Source organism: Podarcis gaigeae (genome assembly GCF_964106915.1).
Source record: "Podarcis gaigeae genome assembly, chromosome: 5".
In the NCBI taxonomy this organism is placed as follows: domain Eukaryota; kingdom Metazoa; phylum Chordata; class Lepidosauria; order Squamata; family Lacertidae; genus Podarcis; species Podarcis gaigeae.
The window spans coordinates 78736080-78758501 of NC_139681.1; the positions used below are offsets into that span (position 1 = coordinate 78736080).

Below are 22422 nucleotides of genomic sequence, written 5' to 3' on the forward strand. Positions count from 1 at the left end.
CAAGACGAACGCCTCGCAAGACGAAAAACCCGCTAGACGAAAGGGTTTTCCGTTTTGGAGGCGCTTCGCAAAACGAATTTCCCTATGGGGTTGCTTCGCAAGACGAAAAAAATCTTGCATCCCCCCGCGGGGTTTTTTCACTTTTTTCGCCCTTTTCTTAAGCCGCTAAGCCGCTTATCAGCTGTTCCGCTGATAAGCCGCTTAACAGCTGATCGCTGGAAGCCGCTTGACAACTGTAGCGCTAATCCGCTAAGCTGTCAATGGGCTTGCTTCGCAAGACGAAAAAACCGCTAGACGAAGAGAATTGCGGAACGAATTCTTTTCGTCTAGCGAGGCACCACTGTAATGTACTGAAGATAGAGGTAAAAACTTAACTATACAAAAGACATTCTGGAGGTTTACATCAATAATCAAATAATAGATCTTATTATAATTGCCCCTGCTAATTTTTTTTTGCAGTTTTTGCTGTCACCAGGTTATCTTGATCTGCTAGAAGCAAGGACACAGTAGAAGTGGTTGAAAGTAATAATATATTTCACTCTCAATTTAACCAAAAATTCTGTGTTGTTCCAGCTCAGTTTTGAGTGGGTCACAGAGATGAACCCTCTCCTTTTCTTGTGTTCAATTAGAATAGGGAGCAACCAGAATTCACTCATCTAGGGGTTCATTTGGTGCTGGCTATTATCAGAGAACTGTCAGCCATCCAGACAGCCATCTTCAAAGGAATATATAGGGCCCATTGCTGCGTTTATCTCACTTTTTATGGTAGGAAGAATGATCCCTGGATTCAAGGATGCTTAGCCAGCCTTTTTTTTCTGCTCCTCCAACCTTGGACCGAAGCATAATGATCATTGTGGCCTCCTTGAACCTTTGGTTTATACAATCTGCTCCTTCTCTACAGCACTCCAGGAAAATGAGTCGGAAAACTACATAACTTAACACTGGATTACAACTGTAGGACCACAGGATTAGTCCTTTTTGGACTAATTTTCTTGGGCGCCATAGAGAAGGAGCAGATGCACATGTTGTTAGTCCGACTCTCACCAAACCCAGCCAATATGAGCAATGGTCAGGGTTGGTGGAATGAATATTCATTTATTAAATTTGTATCCCACCCTTCACCCCAGAAGATCAAAATGTTAAAACAATACAATTTAATTAAAATAAAACATTTTAAAATACAATTAAAAATGATCTAAAAACATTAAAAAGCATTTAAGGTAAAGGTAAAGGGACCCCTGACCATTAGGTCCAGTCCTGGCCGACTCTGGGATTGTGGCACTCATCTCGCTTTATTGGCCGAGGGAGCCGGCGTACAGCTTCCGCGTCATGTGGCCAGCATGACTAAGCCGCTTCTGGCAAACCAGATCAGCACACGGAAATGCCGTTTACCTTCCCGCCGGAGCGGTACCTATTTATCTACTTGCACTTTGACGTGCTTTTGAACTGCTAGGTTGGCAGGAGCAGGGACTGAGCAACGGGAGCTCACCCCATCATGGGGATTTGAACCGCCAACCTTCTGATCGGCAAGTCCTAGGCTCTGTGGTTTAACCCACAGCACCACCAAAAGCATTTAGAACATCCTAAAAGCCTTTAGCAGCAGTCCAGCAATGTTTGAGGGGACAGTTTCCCTATCCTTGGTGTATTGGTAATGACACTGATTGGTGTTTAAATGGGAAGGCTGAGTGTTGAGGAGAAACCTATGCCCACAATCTGCTGCAGCCACAAAAAAGTAAGGCAAGACCAGTGCTATTTTTCTAGAAAAAGAGGTGCCGGAATTCACCATGAACGTCTCCCTTGTTCTCTTAGAACGGCAATGGCACCCACCTGAGAGGTGCCAGTACTCAGTTCTGGCAAGTTCCAGCTGAAAAATCCCTGGGCAAGCATAAAGATCTATGTAGCCTAGCTTTCTGCTACTTCCCTAAGACTGGAATAATCAACAGCTGTTGAGACACCAAGTGAGAAAAGAAATGCCAGCCATATTCTCCCTTAGGGAAAGGATTGGTTCTAAAGCTAAATGAACAGTAACTGCATTTCCTTTTTCCTGTACTAAGTTAAATCCTGTAATTATGTTTTTGACATTACTTCTTATTTACAAACTGTGAGAGAAGGTGCCTGAACATTTTAATGTGCACACTGGCTCTCGGTTGCCCCCACCCATCACTGCCATGTAGCTTCCTAAAGGTTCCCCATGAGGAAATGCAGTTTTTGGTCTGAAACAGGTTCCCTACCCCTGCTCTACAGAGTTGCAACTACAAGCACTGCCTCAGGAACAGGATCTTGCCTCTGTACTGTTAAGGTAGATGAAATATCCTCTAAGAATCTGGTGCCTTTAACAGACAGAGGCAGGACTCTTAGGAATTTGTCATATGAAATTCATCGAGTGAGAGAAATATCACCTGCTGCATTTCTGGCTAGCAAGAGTCCTGGGAAAGACAAAGAGTTGACAAATCTGCCTGTCCTCTAATGACTGCAACTGGCAACAGGGAGATGCTGAGACATGAGTAGGGAGTCTATTGCGGAGTATGTGAGAAGCAGAAGGCTTGATCATTGTGTTTATTACCTAAGAAGATGTTTTTCTTCTCCTTGAAGTCACACTGTGTACCAAATCCTTGTGAAATTGCGACATCCCTCAAACCACAGACTTCCATGCTTATGTGATTTATAAAGATTGCCAGCAACGCTCCTGTTTATTTCCTCTGGTATTATGACCAAATAGTTCTATCCCTTCTGCAGTGTTTGTCTTAAGCTTGTTTTTGGATGCAGAAACAAAGGCAATAGCCACACAAAGAGTTGGAAGGGACCCTGAGGATCATCTAATCCAACTCCCTGCAATGCAAGGAATATGCAGCTGTCCCAAATGGGGAGTGAACCTGCAACCTTGGCGTTACAGAATTGAAAGTGGAGATCATCAGTTAGATCTGTGTGTGTGTGTGTGTGTGTGTGTGTGTGTGTGTATGCAGTGGCATAGTGTGGGTTGTCAGCACCCGGGGCAAGGCAAGTAATTTGCGCCCCCTAACCCTAACCCCCAGATGTTGCGCCCGGTGCGGCTGGCCCCCCCTGCACCCCCCACGCTGCGCCACAGTATGCATGTATGGTATGTGCTGTATGTATGTACTAGTGTTGTGCTTGGTAACCCACAGGCCACATCCATCGCTGACATGTAGCCACTTGGAAATTGAAGCCTCAAAAGGGAATTTTGTCCTAGGGAACTTGGAAGCAGCCAAGGCATTCCAATGGCCATGGGGGGGGGGGAATTCCTTCTAATCCTTCCCTACAATCCTTCTAATCCTTCCCTTCCCTACAAACACTACACATTGGGGCCAATAGTTGGTTGGGTGTACAAAGCTTATTGCCTTTCCCCCCTTTCAATTCCAGGTGCTAAATTGTTCCGCTTAAAGCACGGGTGGATAGTCAACCGAGGCACTAAAGATGTGGCTGAACTACAACTCCCATCAGCCCCCCAGGCAATAGTCGGGGATGGATGAAGTTCAGCAAATATCCAGAAGGTCAAAGGTTGACCTACTCACCGAACCCCCCCCCCTTTGCCTTAAAGGAATCACGCCATCCAGGTATCCATGTAAGCATGAACCCAGTTCAGTCACCCCCAGCAAGATCGAGAGACACAGGTTCCTTAAGGTAAAGGGACCCCTGACCATTAGGGCCAGTCGTGGCCGACTCTGGGGCGCTCATCTCGCTTTATTGGCCGAGGGAGCCGGCGTACAGCTTCCGGGTCATGTGGCCAGCATGACTAAGCCGCTTCTGGCAAACCAGAGCAGCGCACGGAAACACCGTTTACCTTCCCACTGGAGTGGTACCTATTTATCTACTTGCACTTTTGTGCTTTTGAACTGCCAGGTTGGCAGGAGCAGGGACCGAGCAAAGGGAGCTCACCCTGTGGCGGGGATTCAAACCGCCGACCTTCTGATGGGCAAGTCCTAGACTCTGTGGTTTAACCCACAGGGCCACCCGCGTCCCTTACTCATGACTTAATTCTAAAAGGTCTCTTTGGGAAAGGCTCAAGTCACTTGTGGATCCGAAAGCCCCCATCCACACATTTCCGCGCGCTCTACCAGGACGCTCCGGCGGGGCAGGGGGCTGTTCACATGCCCTCGGCGGCCCTTCCCGCGCCGCGGCTCCGACGCCAGGGCTCAGCCCTTCGCATGCAAATCCAAGCGGCTGCTGCCGGGACCTTGGCAACGGCCGCGGCGCCATCTGGCCGTGCGCCCGCGGGGAGGCAGCTTCGCCTTTCGCCGCTCGGCCGGACGGCGAGGGCGGCGCTAAGGGCAGCGGGGAGGCGGCGCTAAGGGCAGCGGAGGGGGGCCGAAGGTACCGCGGCGGCGCTGGGCGCGCGAGGAGGGACGGTGGCTGGGGCGGGCGGGCAGGCAGGCAGGCAGGCAGGCAGGTCAAGTTCCCGCCGGGCTGTGCGCTCTGGCTCCACGTCGGGACACCCTCGCCGCCTCAGTCCTGGGAGAAGGAGACACGGCGCGGAGGGAGCTTCTGTTTTTGCAGGTGGGGCGGACGGGCGCGCCGACCGAGAGCGCCCTCGCCTTGCGCGCACGCCGAAATGAGGTGAGCGGCTGCGCTTCGTTTGGGTGGGGCGCTTGGCGGGAAAGCGCCGCGGGGACCGTGCGCTCGGTTGGGACCTCCGTGGCGCAGGCAGGGAGTCCCGCGCTCTCCTCTCGTACCTGTGGAAAAGAAGAGAAAAGTTTTGCCTTAGTTGAGTTGGCCGCTCTTCCCAGCTCCGCGCCGCCGTCGCCACCTCGGTGGGGAGGTCGCAGGAGCCGGGCGGGAAAGAACATACAAAGCCCGCGAGAATGCTAAGAGAAGGGGGCGGTGGGAACGGGGCCAGGGGCTCTGCAGGGAGGCTGAGGAGAAAGGCGTGGGAATTCCAGCAGAGCCCGGGAGGTGAAAGAGCGCGGCGGCCTTTCTTTACTTTTATAGAAAAAGGTGTGATCTCTTTCATCTCGGAAGTCTTCAAAAAGATCACAGCGCGCGAGGAAGCCCGCATGCCAATAGCCGGTGACAATCCAGTTGAGGGGACTTAAGTGGCTCATAACTCCCTCCTCCTCGCCTCCGGTGGCGGGTAGTTTGTTAAGGGTTCACTTTTGAGGAGGACAACTCCGTGCATGGAAATAAGCCTCGCGGCATTTAATGGGCTTTCTTTCCTCTTCCATATATGCACTCGGAGGGAAGAAAGCCCATTACATGCTGTGAGGCTAATTTCCAAGCAAACAGGCACTCAGGATTTCTGCCCGGGGCTCAGTGTGGGGACTTGCTTCTTAGTAAACGGGCTGCATGGGGACTGTGCTTCTTAGCTGCTGCAACCTTAAAAAAAATACCCAGCACCTTAGTTTTGGTGAGTTTTCGAAGGCGAGCACTTGCTTCGTCAAATGCATCAGTAGGAGTTGGCTTGCAGAAGTTCCTCCTGTGTTATAAGTGTCACTGCACTTCCTTGTTTTCTTATCAGGTTGGAGATCAGGCTTTTGACCTGAACTTGAGGCAGGAACTAAGGAACTGTGCCACTCCGTTCTCATTTTAACTTCTGCTGCTTGGATATAGGAGCCTCATTTACAGTGTCTGGAAAGCCTTTTAAAGACCCGGAGGAGTTTTGGAGGTAGTTTCTGATGTTCATGGTGGTCTACTGATCTTTTATTTTTATTTTTTAAAACAATTTAAGTGTGTCTTTGGACCCCAGCCCTAGTTTTTAAGTAGCTCCACCCTCCCTCCCCCCCCCCCCAGTCATCAATTCATGACCTGGGTTTGCCTCCAGCTGCTGGGCTATTTTCACATGTGTTAAATGGGTTGATGGTTGAGAATGCTGAGTGATGGAATAGTTTTGCTTGGTTCGCCATGTGCCCAAGCCCTGGTTTGTTTGTTTTTTCCTTGTGCAGATTCCCTCCTTGCATATTACCCCAAGATGCACCTATGCGCCATAGGTGAATGTTGAAAAAAGTGAAACGGATTGCATGCCTGCTGTAATCTCACTCTGCCTTCAGAACTTCATAAAATACCATTCAGAGTGCTTTAATTGCAGGAAATATTCTTTGGAGGGCTTTGCTTGTAGGAAAGATGGAGAATTCCTTATCTGTATGATTGATGAAAACTTGTGTGTGACATGGCACATCAACAGAAGTTGGTCCAACAAAAACAATAACTTTACATGTTTTATTTCTCTTTCTAGAACCACCATGGCAGCAACCACCTATACTAAATGATTCTTGGCAAGCGTTGTAGTTCTGTAATTGAATAGTTCCTCTGCTTTGTTGTTTAACAGCTAATGTACATGTAGGATAAGAAACTCCCTACTCTGCAGGTTTTTAGAATTAAGCTGGACCTAGGCCTTGCTTTAAATGCTTCCAGCTCTTTAACTTTCACCACATTGCCAGCCAAATGGTGCCTGGGTTGCTCAAACAAACCATGGTTAAGGAAGGGTGTTGGGTTCAGACATAATGCCATGCCGTAGTTAAAACAAACCAATATTTCTAAGCCAACAGCAAACCATTGCTTCCGATCGTGATTTGTTGGTAGTAAACAAATCACATATAAGATGCTAGGTAGGGTTCATACCTAATTGTAATAGTTTTGTGTTACGTGCGTATCAGGCTACTGAATGATTGAAGTTTTAATTGCTTCTGTTTTCTTGTTAAAAAGGGCTGTCTGCATTCCTCTCCCAATGTTGGGTTGACCGTCGCCCTTGGTTATGGATGGCCCAAATGAAGTGGACTTTTCCAACAACAACATTGCGCCATTGTGGAGGAGGAGGTCAGCCCGCCAGACCCATTTGCACACAAAGAACAAACTCAGGCCTCAGTCTTATCAGAGCTCCACTGGGGTTCTCTTCACAGATTTCCCCGTGGAAGACAAGGATACGTTTACTTTAACTCAGCCTGATGAAACTATAATTACTTCTCTGGACAGCAGATCCATTCAAAGGAGCCCTTTGCTTTTCAGCTGCGGCCTTGGTTCTGTGCCAAATGGAAAGGTTCAGTTTCCGGAGCATAAGGCTCTCTCCCCTAGGCTTTCTGACCAGTCACCCCAAGTCCTGAAAATGGTTTCAAATAATTCTATACATTTTACAGCCAGTGGTCCTATAAATTCAGCAAGCAGCAAGCTAGCTCACCCAGGGAGGATTTCCAATCAAGCAGCACTTTGTCCAGAGAAGGAACAAATTGTTTTCTCATCAAGCCTTGGATTGTCGCCTACGGAAATCGTGCATTCGCCAAATAACAACACATCCACCGCCTCAGCATTGCAACCCAGCCAGCTTCCTAAAAGCTCAGAGAAGGCATCTGTTTGCCTGTCTGCTCCCTTGGAACAGCAGCATCTGCCTCTCCAAAGACTGCCGTCAAATCAGAATGAGCTTGCAGAAACGCCGCCCGTGGTTCTGAGTACGCACAGTCCTGCTGCGTTGAAAGTGGGGAAGCAGCAGATCATCCCTAAGAGTTTGGCTACTGAAATAAAAGTAACCAACAAAGCTAATAGCCAGAATGTGGAACCAAGCAGGAGGACTCTCAAGGTCCGTAGCATGGTGGAGACCCTTGGGTTGCCTTTGGTAGCTGGTGGAGGCGAAGAAGCAGAAGCGGATGTGGACAGCCCAGGGATGCTGAAACGTAGTTTGAGGTCTACTTCCTATCGACGGGCCGTTGTGAGTGGCATTGACTTTGACAGCAGTGCCAGTTTTAAGACAAAAAACAGAATGTCCCAGCCAGTTCTGAAGGCGGTTGTGGAAGATAAGGAGAAATTCTCTAGCTTAGGAAGAATAAAGGTAAGGAAATGGATGAAACTTGCTTTGTTAATGAGTTGCAATGATATGTAGGTTTTAAAAATGGGAAAAAAATGTGTTTTATTTCTATGCAAAATTTGCATCCCTGCTACCCTTCAAGCAGTTTAAAGAAGTATGTTAACTTCATACCAACCCTGTGATGTAGGTGAGAGATAGCGATTTGCTCATGGTAAATTCAGTGGCAATCCATCCTACAGTCTGCATTTATGTTTAGTGTGTTGAACACACCATCAGACATGAAGGGAAGATGCAAGTCTGCAGACAGCAATTATGGGTTGTATCCAACTAAGTTCTGTTTGGAAAGGTTGGTCATTGATTTCAATGGGTCTACTCTGAATAAAAGTAATATTGGATGCAATCTGACGTTTCCACAGGAAACGGACATACGTCAGGTGTAGAGCATATGTGAAGGTCCTGTGTTCTGTCAATGGTATTTCTAGGTAGGGCTGGGGAAAACTCCTGCTTGTCTGAAAAATACTAAGCAAAGTGGCCCAGTGATCTCACTGTATAAGACATCTTAGTGTTAAGCTGGAGTAGGTTGTCAAGTTTGTATCCCTCTGTGAGCTATATTGGCTCATTGGTATGGTGGAGAATATTGGCAGGTGCAACTCTCTCTGGACAGAATAAGTGCCCCCTCATTCCCACACATGAACGAATGACTCTGATCCATGCTGGAAGCAGAATGGGAGATTAAACCACTCCATAGAAGGGTTTATTGAATTCTAAAGGAAAGTTGGAGGCTTTGTGGCAAGGAGGGGTGGTGCGTTCTCCAGGGTCAGCTCTGTATTGTGACTCGTGTGTTTTGCTGCTGCTGTGTGTGTCCAGCTGCCTTCAGTTTATCAGCACCAGCTGGGAAACAAATGGGCACTTCCTTTTCTTCCTGCATAGTCTTCTCCATTCAGCACTTGAATGCTGTGGTTCTCAACTTTGCAGCAATGATAGGAACAGAAAGCAAACAGAACTTAAACATGAATGCCATCTTCTTAGAGTGCGGGAGATTTTTTGTAACATTTTTATCCTCTTTTGAGCTGTAGTGTAATTGCAGCATCAGTACCTATTCTGTCAAACCAAGGAAGTTCTTTGACGTAATCAGGCTTCCTCAACCTTGGTCCTCCAGATGTTTTTGGCCTACAACTCCCATGATCCCTAGCTAGCAGGACCAGTGGTCAGGGGTGATGGGAATTGTAGTCTCAAAACATCTGGAGGGCCAAGGCTGTAATATGACCCTTTGAAATTATTTCTTAAAGGGGCACATTAAGATGTGCTGCTTCATTTGTGAAGTTGGTACTCTTCTTTCTCCAGTTCATTAGCCTGTGCAGATTGAAGAGGCAACACTGATCTCATTGGCAAGGACTACTTGGAATTGTTGATTGGGGGACATTGTAGGGCATGGATGGATCTTACCATTGTCCATTCTGTAGACAAGAATACAGAAACAGGAACCAATAGCTGCTTCCCATCCATTACTTACCTCTGAATACAGGTTTGTCACCTGTACCCCACTTACCACATCCCTTTGTATGTGAACAAAGGAAATAATTCTATATGCAGGCAGCATTTGCATAACACTGCTTTTGCACTTAAGCTAAACCATTGAGAAGTCTAATGAGGAAAGTTAGGTTAAACATATGTAAACAGCAGTTATGTATAAGCAGCATTTATAGTAGTCATTTTACTCTAATGTCTTTGCTGAAGTAGAATGCTTAATTTAATCCCCATTTTAAATATGTTTGAGTAATAGCCTTGCAGCCTGATCACACAGTGGATTTATGTCCCAGGTAAATGTCATAAGATTTCAGGCTTAATTATATTGTGTCTAGATAATGATGCATTAAGATGCTGCTAAAGGAATGTTTAAGATGATGCAGAAAACTTTGATTGCCTGAACGTGTCATAATTTTGATGTTTTTAATTTGCACCTTACCTTATGGGTCCTGGATGCCTTTAATAACAAACATTTGATTAAAATTTCTGCAGGATGTCTTAAAATTGCATAGTGAAGCACTCAAGGGCTAACCATAATTAGGGGTCCTGCATCTAAACACACACCCGTGTAGCAGAGTGGACACTTAATTATTTTGCATTCATGGTGATATACATAGTTGGTTGTTTTTACACTAGTGTACACCTATTTAGGGACGCGGGTGGCGCTGTGGGTAAAACCTCAGCGCCTAGGACTTGCCGATCGCATGGTCGGCGGTTCGAATCCCCGCGGCGGGGTGAGCTCCCATCGTTCGGTCCCAGCGCCTGCCAACCTAGCAGTTTGAAAGCACCCCTGGGTGCAAGTAGATAAATAGGGACCGCTTACCAGCGGGAAGGTAAACAGCATTTCCGTGCAGTGGCGTAGCGTGGGGGGTGCAGGGGGGGCGGCCGCACCGGGCGCAACATCTGGGGGTTAGGGTTAGGGGGCACAAATTACTTGCCTTGCCCCGGGTGCTGACAACCCACGCTACGCCACTGTTTCCGTGTGCTGCGCTGGCTCGCCAGATGCAGCTTCTCACTCTGGCCACGTGACCCGGAAGTGTCTGCGGACAGCGCCGGCTACTGGCCTCTTGAGTGAGATGAGCGCACAACCCTAGAGTCTGTCAAGACTGGCCCTTACGGGCAGGGGTACCTTTACCTTTTACACCTATTTAAGTGGACTATCTTGTGAAGTGGCCATCAGCAAAACGTCTATAAACCATTGCTCAAGTGTAGCCTTTCTTAGCCTGGTGCCCTCAAACACTTTGGAACGCAGCTCCCATCATCCTTGACCATTCTGGCTGGGGTTGATGGGAATTGCAGTCCAGTGGCATATGCAGGGCAGCAGATTGATGCAAAGGCTACACTAGAGGAAACTGTTCTACAGCAAATGGGAGACAACCTTGCCTGCTTTAGACAAATGCCATCGACTTTAAAGACTGTTCCAAACAAATGAAGTCACTTGCACGTTTACTAAATAGAAATATTTCTATGTGGGGTTTTTAAAATCTGAAGAGTTTATTCCATTTAGAGAGAGAAAATTCATTATTAAAATGTATCATGTGATGGAAAATGGTATACACACGAACCTCCTCCATTTTCAGATTTCTATTAATCTTAGTGAACGTAGCAAGAGCATGTGCACATTTTCCCCTGAAAGGGTCTAATTGAGGGCCACAACTTCCCAAACATTATAGACCTGTTGAGATGGCTGACCTCTGACATGACTTGATGATCCATCCTGTAACAGGATGGGAAGTGACATTTCTTAAAGTAAATAATTTGATGTATCTTATTTGAACTTAGTTTTATGCAAGGCATAATGAACTCAGTTTTAGGGGAGGGGGTTTGCTACTTGCTGAACCTTCTTGATTTCACTGGTTTGCTTTTCCTTTCTCTCCCCTCTTTTAAAATAATCTTAGAAGAAAATGCCAAAAGGACAAGGGACCTTTGATGGAGACGGTAAGAACACTTTTTTGGACAATTTCGTGTGAAACCTCAAAAAAGCATGTATGAGGAAACTGAGCCAAATGAGTTGTGTGTTTTAAGCAAAATCATGTACAACTAAGTTGTCTTTAATATGGGGTTGTTGTTTTTTTAAAAAAAGTATTTATTTATTTACTTTAAAAAGATCTCAAGTGAATTCAGCTTGTTGAGGTAGGCCTAAAAGTAAATGTGATTGTATGCACCTGCAGAGTTTTCCAACACTGTATTGATGTTTCGGAAGGTTGTGATTGTGAAATCAACTTTTGCAAAATAGGCAATTTCAGAAGTGCCCAAATTTGTGTTTCTTTGCCTCTTGCATTTAGCTATCTCTCCGGAGACTGAGGCCGAGGAGGGGCTGGCGCCGCAGCATATAGGCTGCTGTAACGCCCCCTCGGAGGCACCTGGTTGGGTACCTGCCGGGGGGCGTGGCGCCAGCCAGGGGATGGAGGGAGGCAGGGGGCTGACGCCCCCTGCTAGGGGCGGTGCTCGGGCTCCCGCCCACAACCACTCCCCTCTCTTCCAGGGAGGAGAGTCCTTGTCAAATGTTGCAGTTTATTGTTGATAGTTCCTGCTTTGTGAATGTTGTCGTTCAATGTTTTTGTTGTAAGTTGCCTTAGATAATACGATGCAGGCCGTCTTAGAAACCTGGATAGAAAAGCTAGGAGTTAAATGGCTCTTGGGACCTGGGTTGTGGGTGCCGAAACAGAATGTCTAGTCGCCATCGGGAACACTTTTTATTATTTTGATAAGGGTGAACTAATATGCAATTCACATAAGTGGCAAATTGTTAATTTCACATTTGTAACAGAAATTGTTAATACATGTTTAATTTGCTGTTTACAATAAAAATATTGGCACCATACTTCAGTTTTCAAAACACTCTACTCTTTATTGTTAAACTCCTTAACATATTGTCTATCCTTAAGCTATACTTTGAGGCTTCAAAGCACATACATTTCAGTAATCCTTGAGTGTCAGCCAGGCACAAAAAAATGGTGCCCAGATTTTTAGAGGTGAATCTTTAGGTGCTAAATGCGCCTGGTGCCCTGCTAATTTTGAACCCTGGATGTAGGTGACTCATAACTGAACAAATAAATATCACAGTTGCTTCTTTATAAATACTGCAAGCCATCAGTAGCACCTTAAAGACCAACTAAGTCAGTTCTTGGTATGAGCTTTCGTGTGCATGCACACTTCTTCAGATACACTGAAACAGAAGTTTCCAGACCCTTCTATATAGTGAGAAGGTGGGGAGGGGTATTACTCAGAAGGCTGGTGGGAATGGGTGATTGGCAGATAGCTGTGATGAGCCTGTTGACGACTCTTAATGACTGCAATAGGTCTTACAGGAAGAAGCAAGGGGTGAAAAGGTGAAAAATGGCTTTGTCATGTATAATGGATTCCCCCCCCCCCCCCCGAAAAACTTAGTTGAATACCACCCTTTACTTTTGTTTGTGGGCTGGACCTATTCAAAAATTTCAGGCATAGTGATGGTTTACTTTTCAGAACTTTTACCTGTGCTATATTTCACTCTGGCTCTGTCACAACGTCAACCAGCCTGTTTTTCCTCATTCAACTTTCAGTATCAATTTTGATCTAGTTCCTTCTTGCAGTGCTTCAGTTCTCATTACTTTTGAAACAACGCCATGTTCTATTCTATGATGTTAATCAACTGGTAATGCCTTTTGGGCTACTGGACAATGGTTCAGTTGTTTGGCAGAGCCTTTAAGCCAGTGGTGTTCAAACTTTTTTCAAAGAGGGCCAGATTTGATGAAGTGAAGGGCTGTTGACCTTTTTTTAAGATTTTACCCCCAAATTGCTTTTTTAAAGGTTGGAGTTGTTGAGGTTTTTTTTTTTTAAGGATTGAAGTTGTTGAGGTTTTTTTTTTTTAGGATTTTACCCCAGAAAATAAACTGCCACAGGGGCCAGATTAAACCCAATGGCAGCTGGGATTAGGCCCCCAATATGGACTTTGGACATGCCTGCTTTAAGCCATTTGCTGTTTGCATAATTATATATTTATGTATGATACATATTTTCCAACACTTTATAATCTCTAGGGTGGCTTTCAAGCTAAACTGTAAAAGGCACAACAGCTGGAAACGTGACATAGGAAACTGAAAGAAGTGAGTTTGTGGCCACTGAGAGGGTCAAGTTCAGTTGCTGCCTCCACCCAACAAAGAAAACAAATAAAGGGAGAGGAGTGATGGATGAAAACACACATATCCTCATCTTATGCAAAAATGCTCAGAGGTAGCTCCTACAGAGTCCACAAAGGCTTACTCCCAAGTAAATGTGCATAGGATTGTCTTCACACCTGCAGCATCTGTCACTCCAGCCAGAGCGGAGGGTGGGATGCAGGCAAAACACTACTTCAACTATGCCAGCCTGGAACTGATGTAGCATCAGGTCACAGTGCCATCAAATGATGGCACTTGAACTGGCTCAGAGCTTCCCTGCCACTGAAGCACCCTGTTTTGGGGGCTGGTGGATTTGTTTGTGGGGTGAGGGACCAGTGCAGTGAGTGGCTTAGGGATTTACCGTATTTTTCGCTCTATAACACGCACCTGACCATAACACGCACATAGTTTTTAGAGGAGGAAAACAAGAAAAAAATATTCTAAACGAAACAGTGGATATATGATTTTTGTGGTTCATGCTGTGGCCACAGACATGTGATCTGACGGTGAGTTTGGGGTAGCCCAATGCAAAAATCCTGAGGATCCATGTGGATCCATGCTTTGTAACCACGTTTTTGCGCCATTGCGGCCCCATGAAACAGTGGGTGTGTGTGTTTTTTGGTGCAGGCTGTAGCCATGGATATGCTATGTGATCTGATGGTGAATTTGGGGTGACCTAGTGCAAAAATCCTGAGGATCCATGTGGATCCGTGCTTTGTAACCACGCTTTAAGTGGGGAGGGAAGGAAAAGAACTCAAGGGACAAGGAGCACGCGTGGGGGGTGTGGAGAAGGATGCTGCTGATAATGCAGGAGAGGCTCCTCTCCGGCTTTGCTCCTTTAGAACAAGCAGGCTCTGCGTCTCTCCCTCCTCCCCGGCAAGGAAACCATGATAGTAACCACTCTGAGACAAATCAAGAAAAATTGCGACCAACACTCTCCCCCAACAAGCGCAGTGAGGTCAAACACACACACACACACACACACACACACACAGAGGGAACTGGCCCTAAAGTCGCAGGGCGCTGGGGGAGTGAACGGGAAGCAAGAGAAGGAGAAGGAGCCCTCACACACAGAGAGACACACAGAGTGTCAATTCTAAAGTCAGAGGGACAGCGCAGGGAGAGTGAACGGGAAGCAGGAGGAGGAGGAGAAGGAGCCCTCTCTCTCTCACACACACACACACAGAGTGTCAATTCTAAAGTCGGAGGGAGAGCGCAGGGACGCAGGGAGAGCGAAGGGGAAGCAGGAGGAGAACGATAGCTCAAGCACACACACACACAGCCCCTACAGTGGCTAATCCAAAATCGGACAGCAAAAAACTGCAGGCAGGGACAGAGAGTACGGGGTTGTTTTAAAGCAGCCAACCCCGCTCTGCTTCTCTCCCTCCTCCCGGCTAGGCTGGCTAAAAAGCTTCGCTGCTACTTAGCAGATCAGTGGGGAGAAGAGAGGAACATAGAGGACGGGGTTTTTTTTAAAGCAGCCAAGCCCACTCTGCTTCTCTCCCTCCTCCCCAGCTCGGCTCGCTGACAGGAGCCGCTTATAACCGCTTTGCTGTTTCAAAGCAAGCCACGGACTGCTCACAACTGCAGCAGATTCCCCCGCCATCTGTAGGCATTCGCTCCATAACACGCACAGACATTTCCCCTTACTTTCTAGGAGGAAAAATCTGCGTGTTATGGGGCGAAATTTACGGTAAGTTGCAGCCTTAATGTAAACTTATTTGTTCTTACTCAGGATATTCATTGTAAAGTTAAAAACAACAACAAGAAGAACTTGCTTCTCTTTATAATCTGTACCCATTCCATTCTCTGGCCATGTCTTGTCTTCCAACTTTAAAACTGTTTCATGTGGCCTTTTCTGAAGTTCCCACCGTTGTGGGTCCGTATTATGCCTCAGAACAGAAAGCGTCATCATTCCCTCTTGTATTTTATTCTTCAGCTGTTTTGTCACCTTAATATAGGGGCAACTCAGGCCTTGGGCCTGAATGTGGGCTTCCAAGCCTTGCTCTTGGGCCTTGCGACTCTCCTCAAGCCTTTCCAACTTCCTAGGCTACACCTCTTACCAATCCTGCTCCATGCTCTCCTTGAGTACTGTTGAGTAGCAGGAAAGAATTTAGGGTAATGATTCCTATTTGCTTGGATGCAGAGAAGTGGCTGGAGGTAAATGTAGAAACCTCTGGCATGGTTGGCATGTAGCCTACTATGGAAAAGTAAGAATCGGACTCTCGCTCCATGTACTTGTCTGCTTTCACCACTGGCATGCAGCCCTCAGAAGCTTGCATATGAGGAACTGTGGCCCTAAGCCTGACAGAGGTTCCCCACCTCTGCTTTAATATATGATGGCAGCGAAAGTGTGAAAACCCAGTGCTCAATTCAATCCTTTTGCAGACCAGATGTTTGGAACCAAACCATGGGTTTAGAGGAATTGTTTTCTTAATTTAAAAGGAGAATTGGCAGTAGTTTAAAGCCCTCTGACTCTTGTTAGCAATGGCAGTAACTTCTATGTTGCACAGGGTGGAGGCCTTGCTTCTGTGACCAGAATGGTTCATTAGTGGTAAGGGTCTGAAACCACAAGGAGGCGTTTACAATAACAATGTCTTGCTAGTAGTGCTGAGTTCTGCCATAGAAGAACTTGTTATTATCTCCTTGAATATAGGCAGAGAGTAAAAAATTAATTGTTTTCTCAAAGTTTCCATGTGCAGAAAATTTTAACTTTCCTCTGACTGGATACTGCATCTTTTTGATATCAGTATTTATGATTAGGAAGCTGAGTCAAGACAATTGGTTTACCTCGCAGCACTAACTGGCATTGGCTCTCCAGGGTTTCAGGCAAGGGCCCTCTTTTCAGAGCTACCTGGAGATGTGGGGATATTGGACCTGAGACATTCCACACGCAGAGCAGATGATCTACCGTTGAGCTATAGCCGTTATTCACTGTTTATGGCAAGTAAATTGCCTTGCTGGTGGTATTATGGAAAAGGAGATGAGAAATAGAATTAAGTACCTTTAGTTATTGTCCTATCATAATTGACAGATTAAGGTGTTTTAGATGTAATGGCCGCATTTGGACTGCCAAATTTTAGCTTTGAAAACTAAGATATGTGTGAATTTTAGGCACCTGTAAGCAGGGGCGGAGGAAGGGGGGTGCGGTGGGTGCAGGCCACTCCGGGTATCACCACTTGGGGGGTGACAAAATGCCGGGCGGCACTCACCGTGGGGCCTGCAATACGCCTGAGCCAAGTGTCTCTCCTAGGAGAGGCGGTGGCTTGGGCACGCGCAGGCTCTGCGCTGCCCAAACAGTCCGCCTGCTGCCTCTCCCCCTCCAGCTGTAGGGTAGCTGAGTGGGAGGAGGCAGGCACATTCCAGAGGCCCCGTGGTTTGCCCCACCCCTATGGGTGGCTAATTCCGCCCCTGGGCGCGCCGCCCCAGGCACATGAGCGGCTTCCTCCGCTGCTGCCTGCAAGCAACTCATTGTTCTACCCGGACACTGAGGTCCAGCGCAGAGGGCCTTCTGGTGGTTCCCTCACTGCGAGAAGCCAAGTTACAGGGAACCAGGCAGAGGGCCTTCTCCGTAGTGGCACCTACCCTGTGGAACGCCCTCCTACCAGATGTCAAAGAGAACAATAACTACCAGACTTTTAGAAGACATCTGAAGGCAGTGCAGTTTAGGGAAGCTTTTAATATTTGATGCATTACTGTATTTTAATATTTTATTGGAAGCCACCCAGAGTGGCTGGGGAAGCCCAGCCACATGGTCGGGGTATAAATATGTTGTTGTTGTTGTTTATGTTGTTGTTGTTGTTGGGGTATAAATATGTTGTTGTTGTTGTTGTTGTTATTATTTTCTCCTCCCTTCATGCATGTGTGTGGGTATACAAGTCAGCAAATTTCAGTTAACCAGTTCTGCTCAAATTGGGAAACTGGTTAGTGGCTTTCAAACTTCCCTTTCACTTCAATGGAAGAGGCTTGATAATGTGTATAGGCTTCCTTTGCAGCTTACAGAGTTGTCCCTCCGTTGAAATGCGTGGAGAAATTCTTTGGGGAAAGGGGTTCCTTATACATTTATTGCATAATCATTTGGGATGCTGGATAAAAGGCTGAGAGGTCTTCCAGCATGAAGGGCAGTGGAATGCCTTCTTTATTATTGTTTATTGAATTTGTATCCAGCCCTTCCTTCTGAAGGGTGGCATAGATTCCAGGCACGGTTCTCTTTCAACCTCCCCTCCCAAATATGTTGTATGTCAACCTTATCTCCTTGACTCCTAACAAAATAACGGAACAAGTTTTAAATAGTTTGGAAACAGAACTCAAAAGCTGCTTTGAACTTGCAGTCAGAATAAATAAATGAAATAATAGACGAAACTAGATTAAGTTAATATATTCAGTACAGTGGTACCTCTAGTTACGAACTTAATTAGTTCCAGAGGTCTGTTCTTAACCTGAAACTGTTCTTAACTAGAGCCATGCTTTCACTAATGGGGCCTCTTGCTGCTGCCGCTGCGCCACCAGCACACAATTTCCATCCTCATCCTGGGGCAAAGTTCTCAACTCGAGGTAACTCTTCCAGGTTAGCAGAGTTTGTAACCTGAGGCGTTTGTAGCTCAAGGTCCCACTGTAATATATACTGCTGCCAAAATTCAGGTTTTGCAGCTTCAGTAGTTGGTATTTCTGGTAGAGAATTTTAGGTGCTTAGGCCTTAAAATTGCTAGTTTTCATTTATGGTAACACTTTTCCATTTGATTATGCAGCTAGTGGTTTGCAGCAAGTTACTATGAGATTAATAAATTATTGGACCGTTAACTTTCTTTATTAGGTTACTATATTATCTGCATTTAAAATAAAATCAAGGAAAGCTGTATCTAATAACCTGTGTAAATTATTCAGCTCAAGCAAATGCACACCAGGTTGCTTACCATGCATTTTTTTTTGGGGGGGGGGTGTTTCCACTATCGTCTGTGGGGCAGGGGGAGAATAAATGTGTGGCATCAAAGTTTGTTTCCTGGGAATTTCCCTGAGATGTTAACACACTCTGCATCCACATGTTTCAAGCCCACCTTTACTGTCCTGAGGACTAGAGTCCTTACTTAAAACAAAATCTCTGCTTTTTAATTGTGTGCTTACTTAGAAACACCCAGAGCCTAGTTTATTAACTAGTTAAATCAGGTGTCTTCCACGCTAACATTTCGTATTCTATTAAGCACAAGCTCTTAAATAATAAAAGTGTTTCTGGTTTTTCCTTAACAAAGAACACAGGCTATTATTGAATTCGGGTGGAAGGCATCTTTTTGGTGGTACAGTGATCTATTGTTACTTTAATATGTGCTATGCTCTCCCATTGTCCTGAACAAGCCTCTATCTTTGTCCACAGAGTATGAGAGGCATATTGATAATAATGTTACTTAGAACCTCTCCTTAAATCAATTTCTTTTTCGTACTATTGTAGAAAATGCTGTGTTGTATCAGAACTACAAAGAAAAGGCTCTGGATATAGATTCTGATGAAGAGGTAGAATTGAAAGAACAGAAGTCAGATGAAAAAATAGTTATTCAGTACAAACCTCTGAGATCAACATGGAGTCAGTTGTCTGCGGTAAGTGTCATAATGTTAAATAGCCCGAAGCCAAACTGGAATGCAGCAGTGCTTATAAGCGAGTCTCTTTTATCTCCCAGTGTCCTTTTCAACCCAACATTTTATAGCTTTTCGTTTGCCCTCAGAACTACTTCCTGAAGTGAAGTGTTCATGGGTATGCAGCTAATACCCAATGGTTGTAATTGGTAAAGAGGTACAGCTGCTAGACTTGCATTCCTAATTTCGTTTGCCTTATGGGGTTTTTTTTCTTTTTTTATGCAAGCAAACCACAAGTCGCCAACTGTGTTAGGACTTCAGGATCCCTCTGCTTTGGAATTTAAATTGCAGGGAAGGGGGCAACCCTTAGAGCATGTTCAGTAAAATAGCCATATGGAGAGAATTAATGAAAATAAGTATCTTGAGAATGGAGAGGATACGCAAAGAGGCTTGTTTATTCTAATGTCTTTCTGCGGGAAATTTAGGTCTCACAGCACGCCAGCACAGACAAACACTGGCTCTCTGCAAATCATAGTTTGTAATACATGTATGTACCAGAGTGGAGCCATAGCAATAGCCTCAAAGCAGCAGCATCACTGGTAAGGATGGGGTAGTTGGGACTACATGGGCCTTGACCTTTTTGCCACCTTGCCCCTCTGGTAAGCTGCAGTGCTGCTAGGAGAATATTTCTGCAGCTCCACCCCACCAGGTGAGTCACTTTCTTATCTTCTATGTCTGCTGGAGGAGGAGGAGGAGTAGAGAAGAGGGTGTCCGAGCCCAAGGCTGCTTGTTGGCATAGTACCAAGCAATATTTTAGCACTGTGGTTGGTACTTTCACATGGCTGCTCATCAGACCATTCAATGGCGATTGGGATTCTGTAATGGGAAGCAACCATGTTATATCACCTGAGGTATTGGCAGGCTCCACATTACTAGAGCAGCGTGGGAACTGACCGTGCTGAAGCAACAGCCATGCCACTTAAGGCAGAAGTTGCCAACTTTCTTTGAGTGAAAATTTGCATGCTAGAGAAAATGTTGTGGGCATCATTCTACCCCCACCATCCCAACCAAGCACACACCACAATCTATTCCACTGTCTAAGGCTTCTTTCAAGCCTAATTTCAGAGGGGTGGAGGGGACCCTGCAGGTGCGGAGGAAGACCTTGGTTGACACATGTGCAGTTGCCACATGTGTGAACCCAGTGTTGAGATAATGGCATTAGAATTGCACCAAATGATAGGTTAGAGATATTAGCTTCCCTGCAGTTTCACAGATAAGGAAACAGTTAAGCAGAAGAAAACTGCAAGAGGTCAAAGTTCTCTTTTTTGTTTGTGTACTGTAGTCTGCTATGGTTACAAGTGCAATTTAATTAAACACTCAAGAGATTTGTGGTTGGCTTCTTGTATATGATTTTAAAACAGCTTTTAGCAGTAACCATTTATTCTTATTATTAAAATAAGTGAATGCAAGGAAAGAACAGGTTCATGACTTCACTCCCTGTGAAGAATTGTCCTCAGATTTTTTAATGGTGGCAAATGGCTATATTTTGTGTGTGTTATTTGAATTATTTGATATAGTAGAATTTCAAGGAAGGAATCAGACAGGGATAAATTACATGAATCCTTGGGAACCCATTCAGTGATGCTTGGGGGGTTTGTTTTATATCATGTTTCACAGTCAGACCTACACAGTGCATGATAGAAGAAGCCACATGACAGCCCACAAGTCATGTTTTGTGGACTAAAAGGTGCCTGGAAGTCTCTCCCATCCTCTGCATGTCATTTTTACAGTTTTAAGGCAAGGACTAAAGCCAGAAGATTTGCTGAGATCTTAGTTTGGCACTATATACAGCTGGTAGGGTGCATTTTGGTTTGGTGGATCATAAATTCTGCAATAGTGTAATTGCTTGGAGCAAGATCATAAGGCTCCTATGTTACTGAGATGGAAAGGAAAGCCTCAACTCTGCATTGCACTGTGCATTGACAATTAATACAAAGCGGGTGATTTTGTGTGATCAGCTGATGAGTGGAAACCCCCATGCGTTAGGGCAACTTCTCTTGTGAAATGACATGTTAATGTTGTGAACGAATGGAGAAAGCAAACTGTTACTCATCTGTTCATAATAAAATCTGGCCTTGGTCAGACCACACCTGGAGAATTGTGTCCAGTTCTGGGCACCACAATATAAGAAGGATATTGACAAGCTGGAATGTGTTCAGTGGAGGGCGACTGAGATGAGCAGGGTTCTGGAAACCAAGCCTTATGAGGAATGGTTCAGGGAGTTTGATATGTTTAGCCTGGAGAATAGGAGACAGAGAGGAGATATGATGTCACATGGAAGCTGGAGCAAACTTGTTTTCTCCTGCTCTGGAGGGTAGGACCTGAACCAATGGATTCAAGTTCCTAGAAAGGAAATTCTGATGCAACATCAGCAAGAACTTTTTGGCGGTAAGAGCTGTTTGACAGTGGAACAGACTCCCTTGGGAGGTGGCAGACTCTGTTTCATTGGAGGGTTTCAAGGAGAGTTTGGATGGTCACCTGTCATGGATGCTTTAGTTGAGATTCCTGCATTGCAGGGGGTTGGACTAGATGACCCTTAATGCCCCTTCCAACTCAAAATTCTACAATTCTATGAAAATGTTGCGATGAAAACATTGGGTCCATTCGTTTCAGTGGGTCTACTCTGAATAAAACTTAGTGGAAAACAACTTATGATATGCAAATCATTTGTGTGCATGTGTGCAAATGTAAATATTTTTTGGGATCCTAAGAACTGCAAGTGGGCTTCTGCTTCTGGAACAGATCTTTCTAGTCCGTTCTCTACTACAGTAGCATAATTAACACACCTCCTCCAAAAAACATCAAGGGGCTTAATAGGAACAAGATGTGCGGCATGAGGCCTGCGTATGGAGGAGGGGAATCTACTGAAATTAGGACCTCACCCTAGTTATGAGCAGAAGTGTCTTTATTTAAAATATTTTAGTGTTGCCTTTAAGTGAGGTGTGCATGTGTGTTCCAAGTTAAAATACAATGCAGTACAGCTACAACAATAAAAGAATCAAAACCTGTGTAAATACACTGCACATGGCTAGCATTCTAGAGGTGTGATGCCGCTACAGAAAAGGACATTTCCCTTGTGCTCTCCGATCTTAATTGATCTCAGATAAGGATCTCAAAAGTATTAAAACCAATCTCAAAGTATGGACAGGGTTGTATGGGTGGAGGCTGACCACTTGAACCCAAATCTCTTCACATGTTTTACCACTGTGCTGCTGTTTTCATGCAATATGTTTAATCTAGCTGTTTGCTTCTCTCTACTTAATTGACTTGATGGAAAAAGCAGCATCGGATGGGAACAGAAAGTCTTTTGAAAACAATTCCGAGGCCTCTGAGACATGATACAGTTAAAGCGTTCTCTCCCCACCCCACTTTTTAAAGCCCTCT

General features: G+C 45.5%; 1 protein-coding gene across 4 annotated transcripts in view; it reads left to right on the plus strand.

The window, feature by feature from the left end:
- Positions 1-4307: 4307 nt before the first annotated feature.
- The window catches only part of ARHGEF26 (Rho guanine nucleotide exchange factor 26), a 71915-nt gene continuing 53800 nt past the window's right edge, over positions 4308-22422 (plus strand). The window contains exons 1-5 of one of the 4 annotated variants that reach the window (XM_083739356.1): positions 4386-4572; positions 5471-5617; positions 6655-7768; positions 11170-11209; positions 18857-19002. In XM_083739356.1, the coding sequence (XP_083595482.1) occupies positions 6704-7768; positions 11170-11209; positions 18857-19002 (1251 nt within the window). In that variant the 5' untranslated portion in view covers positions 4386-4572; positions 5471-5617; positions 6655-6703. Of the gene's footprint in view, positions 4573-4838; positions 4909-5470; positions 5618-6654; positions 7769-11169; positions 11210-18856; positions 19003-22422 lie in introns of those variants that run through there. The other 3 variants (XM_083739355.1, XM_083739358.1, XM_083739357.1) reach the window with 3 other exon arrangements.